General features: G+C 44.3%; 1 protein-coding gene across 1 annotated transcript in view; it reads right to left on the bottom strand.

Annotated features, from left to right (window-relative positions):
• Window positions 1-15,266, bottom strand: part of ATP11B (ATPase phospholipid transporting 11B (putative)) — a 195,507-nt gene that overhangs the window by 110,191 nt on the left and 70,050 nt on the right. Inside the window, exon 3 of the mRNA XM_038748670.1 lies at window positions 9,360-9,449. Coding sequence (XP_038604598.1) covers window positions 9,360-9,449 — 90 coding nt within the window. The remainder of the gene's footprint in view (window positions 1-9,359; window positions 9,450-15,266) is intronic.

Genomic DNA, 15,266 nt, shown 5'->3' on the forward strand with positions numbered 1-15,266 from the left:
TTTACTTGTACATATCTATTCTATTTATTTTATTTTGTTGGTATGTTTGGTTCTGTTCTCTGTCTCCCCCTTTTAGACTGTGAGCCCACTGTTGGGTAGGGACTGTCTCTATATGTTGCCAACTTGTACTTCCCAAGCACTTAGTACAGTGCTCTGCACACAGTAAGCACTCAATAAATACGATTGATTGATTGATTAATAAATATGTACAAACATCTATGCATATATACAGGTGCTGTGGGGAGGGGAAGGAGGTACCCACCTAAGCGCTTAGTACAGTGCCTGGAACATAGTAAACACTTAACAAATACCACAATTATTATTATTATTATTATTGAGCACCCTCCTCCCATTTCTGTCTCACGCTGTTCCTCTCTAAGTCTGGAACTTCCTTTTTCTACCAAATCCACCAGGCCCTCCCTTTTCCTCTCTTAAACCCCACCTCCTCCAGAAGGGCCTTCCCTGATTAACGCCCAACCTTTCCCCCCAACCCTCCGCCCACCACTGGCATCAAACAGCTGCCCCTCAGCCTGTCAATCAATCAATCAATTGTATTTATTGAGCGCTTCCTGTGTGCAGAGCACTGTACTAAGCGCTTGGGAAGTACCAGTTGGCAACATATAGAGACAGTCCCTACCCAACAGTGGGCTCAGTGAGGAGCAGGGTGGCCTAGTGTAATAATAATAATAACAATGATGGCATTTATTAAGCGCTTACTACGTGCAAAGCGGCACAGGCCTGGGAGTTAGAGGATCTTGGCTCCAATCCCAAATTTCCCACCTGACTGCTGTGAGACCTTAGGCAAATCACTCCACTTCTCTGCGCCTCACTTTCCTCATCCGCAAAATGGGGCGTCAGTATCTGTTCTCCCTCCTACTTCGACTGGGAGCCCCATGGGAGACAAGGATTGTAGCCAGCCTGATTAACTTGTTACCCCAATGCTTAGAACAGTGCTTGACAGATAATAATAATAATAATAATAATAATGGCATTTATTAAGCGCTTACTATCAATCAATCAATCGTATTTATTGAGCGCTTACTATGTGCAGAGCACTGTACTAAGCGCTTGGGAAGTACAAATTGGCATCACATAGAGACAGTCCCTGCCCAACAGTGGGCTCACAGTCTACTATGTGCACAGCACTGTTCTAAGCGCTGGGGAATTTACAAGGGGATCAGGTTGTCCCCATGGGGGGCTCACAGTCTTAATCCCCATTTTACAGATGAGGGAACTGAGGCCCAGAGAAGTTAAGTGACTTGCCCAAAGCTGATGAGTGGCGGAGCCGGGATTTGAACCCATGACCTCTGACTCCAAAGCCCGGGCTCTTTCCACTGAGCCACGCTGCTTAAGGGCTTATCAAATGCCAGACTAATAATAAAAATATATTTGCCTAGGCGATTCTTTATTCGGCTCCTTTTTTGCCTTTAGACTGGAACTAGCTTTATTTCTGTTTAGTCTGATGACTTGACACCTGTCAGAATAATAATAAAAATATATTTGCCTAGGCGATTCTTTTTTCACCTTTAGACTGGAACTAGCTTTATTTCTATTTAGTCTGATGACACCTGTCCACATGTTTTGATGGTGCCTACAAACTCTACTGCAGGGCCATCTACCAAGGGTTTGGGCAATCATAGTAAGCGCTCAATAAATATCAGTGATTCACGGATTGTATTGCCTTTGTCAGAGGGTCCAAACATTAACAATTCCTCGCTAGAAAGAAGCCCTGGTCAAGTTGAATAATCTTGTGTCGGATCAAACCGAACCAGTGCTGACGCAAACTGAGCACTAACAGACCAGAAATGCCACTGTACTGAGGGGACCAGAGAAGCAGCGTGGCTCAGTGGAAAGAGCCCGGGCTTCGGAGTCCGAGGTCACGGGTTCAAATCCCGGCTCCGCCACTTGTCAGCTGGGTGACTTTGGACAAGTCACTTCACTTCTCTGGGCCTCAGTTCCCTCATCCGTAAAATGGGGATTAAGACTGTTAGCCCCCACTGTGGGACAACCTGATCACCTTGTAACCTCTCCAGCACTTAGAACAGTGCTTTGCACATAGTAAGTGCTTAAGAAATGCCATTATTATTATTATTAATAATAACCAAAAACCAGAGTGGCCTAGTCCACAGAGCGTGGGCTTGGGAGTCAGGCGGACGTGGGTCCTAATTCCGACTCTGCCATGTGTCTGCTGTGTGACCCTGGGCAAGTCACTTAGCTTCTCTGGGCCTCAGTTACCCCATCTGTAAAAGGGGGATTCAAATGGTAAACATCATCATCATCATCAATCGTATTTATTGAGCACTTACTATGTGCAGGGCACTGTACTAAGCACTTGGGAAGTACAAATTGGCAACATATAGAGACAGTCCCTACCCAACAGTGGGCTCACGGTCTAAAAGGGGGAGACAGAGAACAAAACCAAACACACTAACAAAATAAATAGAATAGATATGTACAAGTAAAATAAATAGAGTAATAAATATGTACAGTCTCAGTCTAAACACCATGTGGGACAGGGATTGTTTCCAACCCAAATTGCTTGTATTCATTCATTCACTCATTCAATCGTATTTATTAAGCGCTTACTCTGTGCAGAGCACTGGACTAAGCGCTTGGGAAGTACAGGTTGGCAACATATCCAACCAACATATCCAACTGTATCCAACCCAGAGCCTAGTACAGGGCCTGGCACATAGTAAGCGCTTAACAAATACCATCTTTTTTTTAAAAAAAGGGCCTTCACCCTCTCTCTCCAAAAGGATGCCGTTCCCCACAGGGACAGCCCCATAAGCAAAGCCATCAGGACCACGGCCATGTGCAGAGGGGGTCTCAGTTGGTGGCTCATTGGAAAGAGCCCGGGCTTTGGAGTCAGAGGTTACGGGTTCAAATCCCGCTCCTCCAATTGTCAGCTGTGTGACTTTGGGCAAGTCACTTCACTTCTCTGGGCCTCAGTTACCTTCATCTGTAAAACGGTGACGAAGACTGTGAATCCCAAGTGGGACAACCTGATCACCTTGTATCCTCCCCAGTGCTTAGAACAGTGCTTTGTACATAGTAAGCGCTTCACAAATGCCATCATTATTCCCCTTTTAGACTGTGAGCCCACTGTTGGGTAGGGACTGTCTCTAGATGTTGCCAATTTATACTTCCCAAGCGCTTAGTACAGTGCTCTGCACATAGTAAGCGCTCAATAAATACGATTGATGATGATGAAAGAAGGTCAGAGGACCTAGGGGCAGGGAAAGGAGAGAAAAGATTAAGGGGATGGGGCCAAACTTAACCCAAACCCAACCAAGTCTTTTTTGTCCCGGCCCCCAGACTCGGGCCCAGAGTGTGGACCCCCCGGGACCTGACCTTTCCCTGAATATCCTTAACAGCTCCTGACAGGGACAGTCCCTTATTCTAGAAAAAAAAAAAATACCTCTGCCATCACTGAATCAATCAATCAATCGTATTTATTGAGCGCTTACTGTGTGCAGAGCACTGTACTAAGCGCTTGGGAAGCCCAAGTTGGCAACATATAGAGACGGTCCCTACCCAACAGTGGGCTCACGGTCTAAGAGGGGGAGACAGAGAACAAAACCAAGCATACTAACAAAATAAAATAAATTGAAGCAGTACGTCCGAGCGGAAAGGGAACCGGTTTGGAAGGCAGGGGACTTGGGTTCTAATTCTGGCTCTACCCCAGGCCCGTTGTGCCATCTTGAGCAAGTTACCTTTCTTAGCCCATCCGCAAAATGGGGATGCAATACTACCTGTTGTCCCTCCTACTTAAGAGGGTGAGCCCCATGTGGGACAGGGACTGTGCCTGATTCTCTGATGTTTTCCTCAGCCCACAGTACACTACTTGGCATATAGTAAGCACCTAGGGAACAAGTGGGGTTTAGTGGAAAGAGCACGGGCTTGGGAGCCCGAGGTTGTGGGTTCTAATCCCGGCTCCGCCATTTATCAGCTGTGTGACTTTGGGCAAGTCACTTCACTTCTCCGTGCCTCGGTTACCTCATCTGTAAAATGGGGATTAAGACTGAGAGTCCCACATGGGACAACCTGATCACCTTGTAACCTTCCCAGCGCTTAGAACAGTGCTTTGCACATAATAAGCGCTTAATAAACGCCATTATCATCACACAGTAAAAGCGCTTAACAAATACCACTATCATTCATTCAAATATCACCATTACTATTATTGTTGCAATAATCAATCAATGGTATCAAATCTCAATGAAGTCTTTTGCATTACTTGTCAATCAACAGAAGATGACTGAGCCCATCTTTGGACTAATACAACACATCTCAACTTCTGAATTTCAAAACTGCCCCACCTTTCAAAAATAAAAACTTTGGGATAAAAATTCATTAGAAGGTGAGCATATACTTAATCAAGTATATCATCATCATCATCATCAATCGTATTTATTGGCGCTTACCATGTGCAGAGCACTGTACTAAGCGCTTGGGAAGTACAAATTGGCAACATATAGAGACAGTCCCTACCCAACAGTGGGCTCACAGTCTAACAATGCAGGTAAGAAAATTCTAATCGGAAGGATTAAAATGGACTTAAAATAAGGTAACAAAATAAGCTACACTTTATGGGTTTTTGTTTCCAGAGTAATCAATTTGACAACAAGATGCTATGTCAAAGCATGCCAAAGATTATACTTGCACTACACAAAAATACGTTTTCTTTTTGTGATTTCTAGAGCTCTCAACTCAAATTGTTTGGGCAAAAATTATTTCAAATTTACCAAAAGAATACGTGTCACAATGAAAGATATATCATAAAATACGTAAAAAATTAAAGACCGGATCATGGACTCGGACTGAATCAAAACCGCAAGCATGCCCTTAATTCATCAATGATGTTTCCATTTCCCTAAAATTATATAGAGGTGCCCTTCCTGACCAAAAAAATCTAGGGATAGTACTACTACTACTGTTGGTATTTGTTAAGCGCTTACTATGTGCCAAGCACTGTTCTAAGCACTGGGGTAGATACAAGGTCATCAGGTTGTCCCACCTGGGGCTCACAGTCTTCATCCCCATTTTACAGATGGGGAGAAGCAGCGTGGCTCAGTGGAAAAGACCCCGGGCTTTGGAGTCAGAGGTCATGGGTTCAAATCCTGGCTCTGCCAATTGTCAGCTGGGTGACTTTGGGCAAGTCACTTCACTTCTCTGTGCCTCAGTTACCTCACCTGCAAAATGGGGATTAAGACTGTGAGCCCCCCATGGGACAACCTGATCACCTTGTAACCTCCCCAGCGCTTAGAACAGTGCTTTGCACACAGTAAGCGCTTAATAAATGCCATCATTATTATTATTATTATTACAGATGAGGGAACTGAGGCCCAGAGAAGTGAAGTGACTTGCTCAAGGTCACCCAGCAGATAAGTGGCAGAGTCGGGATTTGAACCCACGACCTCTGACTCCAAAGCCCGGGCTCTTTCCACTGAGCCACACTGCTTCCCCAGTACTCTTGCTTGCCTAGAAACAATTCTCTTTTTTTAAAAGCAAATCTGGACACTCTGTGGAGCCAAGAAATGCAGAATGTTCAGTTAATACAAATCATCATCATCAATCGTATTTATTGAGCGCTTACTGTGTGCAGAGCACTGTACTAAGCGCTTGGGAAGTACAAGTTGGCAACATATAGAGACAGTCCCTACCCAACAGTGGGCTCACAGTCTAAAAGGGGGAGACAGAGAACAAAACATCAAATTTAATGAGCACTTATTATTTGCAGAGTATTTGGGAGAGGACAATAAAATTCTACAAATCATCCTTGCTCTCAGTGAATCCATTCATGGCACTTATTAAGCGCTGTTCTAAGCGCTTGGGAGTACAATACACTACCACCCAATCCCTACTCACAAGGAGCTAACAGGCTAGAGCAGGAGACAGACATTAAAATTAACTTCTCTAGACTGTAACACGCCTACAGTCTAGAGGAATGCATCATCCACCAACTTTACTGTACTCTCCCAAGTGTACACAGTATCACTCAATGAATCAATCAATCGCATTTATTGAGTACTTACTATGTGCAGAGCACTGTACTAAGCGCTTGGGAAGTACAAGTTGGCAACATATAGAGACAGTCCCTACCCAGCAGTGGGCTCACAGTCTAAAAGGGGGAGACAGAGAACAAAACCAAACACACCAACAAAATAAAATAAATAGAATAGATATGTACAAGTAAAATAAATAGAGTAATAAATATGTACAAACATATATACCTCTAATTGATTACAGGTGGGGGAAATAAGAGGGTATAATGTACACAAGGAGGTCAAATTGTAACAGAGTAACAGATACTAAAATAAATTTCAGGTGAGAAAGCGTGGACAGTGAGTATAAAGATGGAAAGGGGTGTGAATTTCTAATCGAGTAGGTGATGTGGAAGTACTGAAGTACCAGTTGGGAAGGAATATATGATACGAAGATGAAAGATTCATCAGGGCAGACCTCCTGGAGACAGGATTTCAGAAGGGCTTTGAAAACAGGAAGTGCGGAAGTCTGCCAGATGTGAAATGGGAGGGAATTCCAGGCAGGAGGTATATATACCTGTATATATGTATATATGTTTGTACATATTTATTACTCTATTTATTTTACTTGTACATATCTATTCTATTTATTTTATTTTGTTAATATGTTTTGTTTTGTTGTCTGTCTCCCCCTTCTATACTATGAGCCCACTGTTGGGTAGGGACTGTCTCTATATGTTGCCAACTTGTACTTCCCAAGCGCTTAGTACAGTGCTCTGCACACAGTAAGCGCTCAATAAATACGACTGATTGATTGAGCAAGCATCATTTATTCATTCATTCAACCATATTTACTGAGCGCTTACTGTGTGCAGAGCACTATACTAAGCACCTGGAAAGTACAATCCAGCAATAAAAAGAGATAATCCCTGCCCACCATGGGCTTAAAGTTTAGAAGGGGGGAGACAGACATCAAAACAAGTAAACAGGCAACAATAGCATCAACATAAATACATGGAATTATAGATATATACACATCAAAACAAGTAAACGGGTATTAATAGAAATAGAATTATAGATACATACATATATACACAAGTGCTGTGGGGTGGGGATGGAGTTGGAGCAAATCAATCAATCAATTGTATTTATTGAGCACTTACTGTGTGCAGAGCACTGTACTAAGTGCTTGGGAAGTACAAGTTGGCAACATATAGAGACGGTCCCTACCCAACAGTGGGCTCACAGTCTAGAAGGGGGAGACAGACAACAAAGCAAAACATATTAACAAAATAAAATCAATAGAATAGATATGTACAAGTAAAATAAATAAATAGAGTAATAAATATGTACAAAGGGAGTGAGTCGGGGGGAAGGGAAGGGGAGCTGAGAAAAAGGGGGGCTTAGTGTGGTTCAGTGGAAAGAGCCCGGGCTTTGGAGTCAGAGGTCATGGGTTCCAATCCCGGCTCCACCACTTGTCAGCTGTGTGACTTTGGGCAAGTCACTTTACTTCTCTGGGCCTCAGTTACCTCATCTGGGAAATGGGGATGAAGACTGTGAGCCCTCTGTGGGACAACCTGATCACCTTGTAACCTCCCTAGCGCTTAGAACAGTGCTTTGCACATAGTAAGCGCTTAATACATGCCATATTTTTTTCTTATTTTTTAGTCTGAGAAGGCCTCTTGGAGGAGGTGAGCTCTCAGTAGGGCCTTGAAGGGAGGAAGAGGGCTGGCTTGGCGGATGGGCGGAGGGAGGGTATTCCAGGTCCGGGGGATGACGTGGGCCGGGGGTCGATGGCAGGACAGGCCTTTTAGACTGTGAGCCCACTGTCGGGTAGGGACTGTCTCTATATGTTGCCAATTTGTACTTCCCAAGCGCTTAGTACAGTGCTCTGCACATAGTAAGCGCTCAATAAATACGATTGATGATGACAGGCGAGAACGAGGCACGGTGAGGAGGTTAGCGGCAGAGGAGTGGAGGGAGCGGGCTGGGCTGGAGAAGGAGAGAAGGGAGGTGAGGTAGGAGGGGGCGAGGTGATGAACAGCCTTGAAGCCCAGGGTGAGGAGTTTCTGCCTGATGCGTAGGTTGACTGGTAGCCACTGGAGATTTTTGAAAAGGCGGGGTGACATGCCCAGAGCATTTCTGTGGAAAGATAATCCAGGCAGCAGAGTGAAGTACAGATTGACTGAACACGAATGAGTCACAGGGATTAGGCTGCCTTAAGAAGAATGGAGTAAAATGGACTGCTGTGGGATAGCAGCGAACATAAGCAGAGAAGCAGCGTGGCTCAGTGGAAAGAGCCTGGGCTTGGGAGTCAGAAGTCGTGGGTTATAATCCCGGCTCTGCCATTTGTCAGCTGTGTGACTTTGGGCAAGTCATTTAATCAATCAATCAATCAATCGTATTTATTGAGCGCTTACTATGTGCAGAGCACTGTACTAAGCGCTTGGGAAGTACAAATTGGCAACACATAGAGACAGTCCCTACCCAACAGTGGGCTCACAGTCTAAAAGGGGGAGACAGAGAACAGAACCAAACACACCAACAAAATAAAATAAATAGGATAGAAATGTACAAGATAAATAAATAAATAAATAGAGTAATAAATATGTACAACCATATATACATATACACAGGTGCTGTGGGGAAGGGAAGGAGGTAAGATTTAACTTCTCTGGGCCTCCGTTCCCTCATCTGTAAAATGGGGAATAAGACCGTGAGCCCCACGTGGGACAACCTGATTACCTTGCATCTCCCCCAGAGCTTACAACAGTGCTTGGCACATAGTGAGCGCTTAACAAATGCCATCATCATTATTATTATCATTATTATAAGTCAGCAAGAGAGCGTTCCTTGACCAATGGCCACGAGCTTCTGTTGGACGTGGAGAGGTATGGGCAACCATTATTACTTCTGCACTATCATTTACCCTGTAGCCTTTGTGTATGACCTATCTGCACCTCACTCCAGGTGAAGTACAGACAATTCTGCCAGTAGAGCAAGCTAACAGAAATGAGGCATTTACCCCTTCAATATACAAAACTTTAGAAAACATTCATTCATTCATTCAATCGTATTTATTGAGCACTTACTGTGTGCACAGAACTGTACTAAGCGCTTGGCAAGTACAAGTTGGCAACGTATAGAGACGGTCGCTACCCAACAGCGGGCTCACAGTCTAGAAGGGGTGACAGACAACAAAACATATAAACCAAATAAAATAAATAGAATAAATATGTACAAGTAAAATAAATAGAGTAATAAATATGTACAAACATATATATATATATATATATGTATATACATATACAGGTGCTGTGGGGAGGGGAAGGAGGAGTAGGGGGAGAGGAAGGAGGGGGCAGACACACTTACCTGAACCAAAAATATAATAAGAAAATAAAAATTTGCTACTCTTCTGAACTGTTCAAACAAATTTTTGGGAACAAAATTCCACACAGTATACTGCAAAAGAGAAAAAAAAAACAATTAACGAATTGTTAGAATCGTTAAATATACCTTTTGAAATTGTTAAAAACAATTAATCATAGCAATCCATACAAGGGCGGCACAGAATCTCTTCCAGTAAACTCATAAATAAATACACAACATTTTCAATTATTCATCAATCCCTAATAACCTTATGGATTCTCCATGCATTTAATTTTCGCTAAAGTCCAACTCAAAAGCACTCACGAGGTTCAGAACTACACAGCCAAGTAAATACGGATAAACATTACGGCAAGTGGCTACTGTTCAATAGTTGGAATGACTCATGGAGGGAATTCATGGGTTTCAAATTTTTCCTCCAACAAAAGGGAAGTGGCTTGACTACATTAACTGAAAAGCTGCTCCAAGAATATAAATGGATTGAAAGATGATAGGGAATTGTGGATGGCCATGTGAGACAGGCTAATTAGAAGCGGTGGTTCTAAAACCCAAGAAGTCTATGAAGTGGAGGCATTTTCGGTATTCGGTGAAGAAGAAAGGTTGGGCTGAATCAGCACCAATTCTCAAGAGAAATCATCAGGTACAGTGCTCTGCACACAGTAAGCGCTCAATAAATACGACTGATTGATTGATCAAGTACCACGAAGGCTGCAGAAGCCGATCTTGACAGTTACTCTTGGTTTTAATTAACAAAAGAGGAAAAGAAGCGGCATAAAGAGGCCTAGCATAAAGAGCAGGGACCTGAGAATCAGAGGATCTGAATTCTAATCTTGGTTCTGCCACTTCATTCATTCAATCGTATTTATTGAGCACTTACTGTGCGGAGCACTGTACTAAGCGCTTGTTAAGTACAATTCGGCAACAGAGAGAAACCATCCCTGCCCATATTTGATTGCTGTGTGACCTTGGGCATATCACCTAAATTGTAGTGCCTCAGTTGCTTCATCTGTAAAGTGGGAATGAAATACCTGTTCTCCCCCAAAACAGACTGTGAGCCCCACTTGGGAAACGGCCTGTCCAAACTGATTTTCTTGTATATAGACCCGGGTTTAGTACAGTGCTAAATATATAGAAACAAGTACATCCCACAAACCCAAACCCAATTACAACTCACCCAAACCCTGTCCTCCCCCTGATTTTCATCATCAATCGTATTTATTGAGCGCTTACTGTGTGCAGAGCACTGTACTAAGCGCTTGGGAAGTACAAGTTGGCAACATATAGAGACAGTCCCTACCCAACAGTGGGATTTTCCCATCACTATGCCCTGTGCCACCATCCTTCTTTATCTCACAAGTCTGTAACCTTGGCGTTATTCAAGACTCCTCTCTAGCATTCAACCCACATCTTCAATCTGTCATTCATTCAATCGTATTTATTGAGTGCTTACTGTGTGCAGGGCACTGTACTAAGCACTTGAGAAGTACAAGTCGGCAACTTACAGAGACGGTCCCTATCCAACAGCGGGCTCACAGTCTAGAAGGGGGAGGCAGACAACAAAGCAAAACATATTGACAAAATAAAATAAATAGAATAAATATGTACAAATAAAATGGAGTAATAAATACGCACAAACACATATACATATATACAGGTGCTGTGGGGAGGGGAAGGAGGTAAGGTGGGGGGGCTGGAGAGGGGGAGAAGGGGGAGAGGAAGGAGGGGGCTCAGTCTGGGAAGGCCTCCTGGAGGAGGTGAGCTCTCAGTAGGGCCTATAGAGACATATAGAGATGGTCCCTACCCAACAGCGGGCTCACAGTCTAGAAGGAGGAGACAGACAACAGAACAAAACATATTAACAAAATAAAATAAATAGAATAAACATGTACAAATAAAATAGAGTAATAAATCCGTACAAACATATATACATATATACAGGTGCTGTGGGGAGGGGAAGGAGGTAAGGCGGGGTGGGGGGGGATGGGGGTAAGGCAAATCTTGTCGATCTCACCTTCATAACATCGCTAAAATCCACCCGTTTCCTCTACCCATCCTCCATACTGTTACCACATTAATACAATCACATCTTATCCCTGCTTCTCCCCACTCCAGGCTATACTTTCCTCTGCTGCCCGGATCATTTTCCCAGAACCAAAACGGTCTGGACACGTCACCCTGGTCCTCAAAAAACTCCAATGGTGGCCCATCCACTTCCACATCAAAGTATGGGTGGTTTGGTTCTGCCACTTTTTCTCCAACAAAAGGGAAGTGGCTTCACTACATTAACTGAAAAGCTGCTCCAAGAATACAAAAATCTCCAGTGGCTACCAATCAATCTGCGCATCAGGCAGAAACTCCTCACCCTGGGCTTCAAGGCCGTCCGTCCCCTCGCCCCCTCCTACCTCACCTCCCTTCTCCCCTTCTCCAGCCCAGCCCGCACCCTCCGCTCCTCTACCGCTGATCTCCTCACCGTACCTCGCTCTCGCCTGTCCCGCCATCGACCCCCGGCCCACGTCCTCCCCCCGGGCCTGGAATGCCCTCCCTCTGCCCCTCCGCCAAGCTAGCTCTCTTCCTCCCTTCAAGGCCCTACTGAGAGCTCACCTCCTCCAGGAGGCCTTCCCAGACTCGGCCCCTTCCTTCCTCTCCCCCTCGTCCCCCTCTCCATCCCCCGCATCTTACCTCCTTCCCTTCCCCACAGCACCTGTATATATGTATATATGCTTGTGCATATTTATTACTCTATTTTATTTATTTTACTTGTACCTATCTATTCTATTTATTTTATTTTGTTAGTATGTTTGGTTTTGTTCTCTGTCTCCCCCTTTTAGACTGTGAGCTAAATTTAATGATTTTAACAATTCGTTAATTGTTTTTTTTTCCTCTTTTGCAGTATACTGTGTGGAATTTTGTTCTCAAAAATTTGTTTGAACAGTTCAGAAGAGTAGCAAATTTTTATTTTCTTATTATATTTTTGGTTCAGGTAAGTGTGTCTGCCCCCTCCTTCCTCTCCCCCTACTCCTCCTTCCCCTCCCCACAGCACCTGTGTATATATATATACACACATATATATATATGTTTGTACATATTTATTACTCTATTTATTTTACTTGTACATATTTATTCTATTTATTTTATTTGGTTTATATGTTTTGTTTTGTTGTCTGTCACCCCCTTCTAGACTGTGAGCCCACTGTTGGGGACTGTCTCTATATGTTGCTAATTTGTACTTCCCAAGCGCTTAGTACAGTGCTCTGCACATAGTAAGCGCTCAATAAATACGATTGATGATGATGAAATGGCTTGAAAGATGATAGGGAATTGTGGATGGCCAACTCCCCTCCTTTGGCTTTATAGCACTCTGTCACCTTGCCCCCGCCCCCCAACACCTTCCATCTTGCTTCTGTCCTACACCCCAGCCCGCACACTTCAGTCCCCTAGTGCTAACCTTCTCACTGGGCCTCAATCTCACCTGTCTCACGTCCTGCCTCTGGCCCGGAAGGCTCTCCCCTCCTCTCATCAGACAGACAACCACTCGCCCCCGCTTCAAAACCTTACCGAAGGCCCATCTCCTCCGAGCGCCTTCCCAGACTAAGCCCCGCTTTTCCTCATCTCCCATTCTCTTCTGCATCACGCTTCCTCCCTCTGCTCTTCCCCCATCCCAGCCCTAACGCGCGTATGTACGGAACTGCAATTTTATTTACTTTGCTAGCCCACTGTTGGGTAGGGACTGTCTCTATATGTTGCCAATTTGTACTTCCCAAGCGCTTAGTACAGTGCTCTGCACATAGTAAGCGCTCAATAAATACGATTGATTGATTGATTGATTTACTTTGCTCTTCCCCACTCCCAGCACCAAAGCACTAATGTACATGTTTGTAATTTTATTTATTTGTACTGATGTCTGCCTCCCCTCCTGTAGACTGTGAGCTCGTTGTGGGCAGGGAATGTCACTGCTTATGGTTGTATCATACTTTCCCAAGCGCTTAGTACGGTGCTGGCCACATGTTTTGTTGTCTGTCTCCCCCTTCTAGACTGTGAGCCCGCTGTTGGGTAGGGACTGTCTCTATACGTTGCCGACTTGTACTTCCCAAGTGCTTAGCACAGTGCTCTGCACACAGTAAGCGCTCAATAAATACGATTGAATGAATGAATACGATTAAATGAATGAATGAATTTCCTCCTATCTTCAGGACTTCTCTTTGGATATCCTTCCACAACTTCATTTGTGAAACAAAACAAATTCCCACCCAAACTCTGTCCTCCCCCAAACTTTCCCGTCACTTCGGACAGCACCACCAAGCCTATAACCTTCGGGTTATCTTCAACTCCTCTCTTTCATTGAACCCACATTTTCATAGATTCAATCTATCACCAATTCCTGTTGATTCAACCTTCACAAGATCTCTAAAATCCAACCTCTGCTCCCCACTCAAGCTGCTACCACATTAATCAAAGCACTTATCCTTTGGAGCCTCAATTACTCTATCAGTCTCATCGCTGACCTCCCTGCCTCCTGTCTCTCCCCGCTCCACACTTTCATTCATTCAATCATATTTATTGAGCACTTACTGTGGGCAGAGCACTGTACTAAGCGCTTGGGAAGTACAAGTTGGCAACATATAGAGACCCCTATATGCAGCGGGGTCACAGTCTAGAAGGGGGAGATGGACAACAAAACAAAACATATTAACAAAGTAAAATAAATAGAATAAATATGTACAAATAAAATAGAGTGATAAATATGAACATACATATATACAGGTGCTGTGGGGAGGGGAAGGAGGGGGAGAGGAAGGAGGGGGCTGAGTCTGGGAAGGCCTCCTGGAGGAGGTGAGCTCTCAGTAGGGCTTTGAAGGGAGGAAGAGAGCTAGCTTGGCGGATGTGTGGAGGGAGGGCTTTCCAGGCCTGGGGGAGGATGTGGGCCGGGGGTCGACGGCGGGACAGGCGAGAACGAGGCGCATCTCACTCTGCCGCCCTGATTTTTCAACAAAACGTCCAGTCCTAATTCCCAAGAACCTCTAGTAACTGCCCACCCTCCCCCAAATCAAACAGATATTCCTTTCTATGTTTTAAAGCACTCAATCACCTCGCCCCCTCCTTACTTTACTTCACTTTGCCAACTTATTTTGCCAACTTATTCACTATACCTTGATCTCCACTATCTCACCACCGACCCCTGACCCACATTCTGCCTCTGGCCCGGAACACCTTCCCTCTTCAGAGCCGACAGACTATCCCCACCTTCAAAACCTTATTAAAAACACACCTCCTCCAAGAGGCCTTCCCTGACTTAGCCCTCACTTCCTCTTCTCCCACTTGGAAAGAGCCCGGGCTTGGGAGTCAGAGTTCATGGGTTCTAATCCCGGCTCCGCCACATGTCTGCTGTGTGATCTTGGGCAAGTCACTTAACTTCTCTGAGCCTCAGTTCCCTCATCTGTAAAATGGGGATGAAGACTGTGAGCCCCACGTGGGACAACGTGATCCTCCCAGCGCTTAGAACAGTGCTTTGCATTCAGTAAGCACTTAACAAATGCCATTATTATTATTATTATTATTATTATTCTTTCAATCATACATACTGTGTGCAGAACACTATACTATGTGGTTGGAAGAGTACAATACAACAATAAACAGACACAATCCCAGCCCACAACCTGCATCACCTTTGCACCTGGACTTGCTTCCTTTAATCGCCCCTTCCCCAGCCCCACAGCACTTATGCATATATCCCTAATTTATTTATATTAATGTCTGTCTCCCTCTCTAATAATAATAATAATAATAATGGTATTTGTTACGTGCTATGTGCCAAACACCATTCTAAGTGCTGAGGTACATACAAGGTAACCGGGTTGTCCCACTTGGGGCTCACAGTCTTAACCCCCATTTTAC

Source organism: Tachyglossus aculeatus, chromosome 1 (assembly GCF_015852505.1).
Source record: "Tachyglossus aculeatus isolate mTacAcu1 chromosome 1, mTacAcu1.pri, whole genome shotgun sequence".
NCBI classification, from domain to species: Eukaryota; Metazoa; Chordata; class Mammalia; order Monotremata; family Tachyglossidae; genus Tachyglossus; species Tachyglossus aculeatus.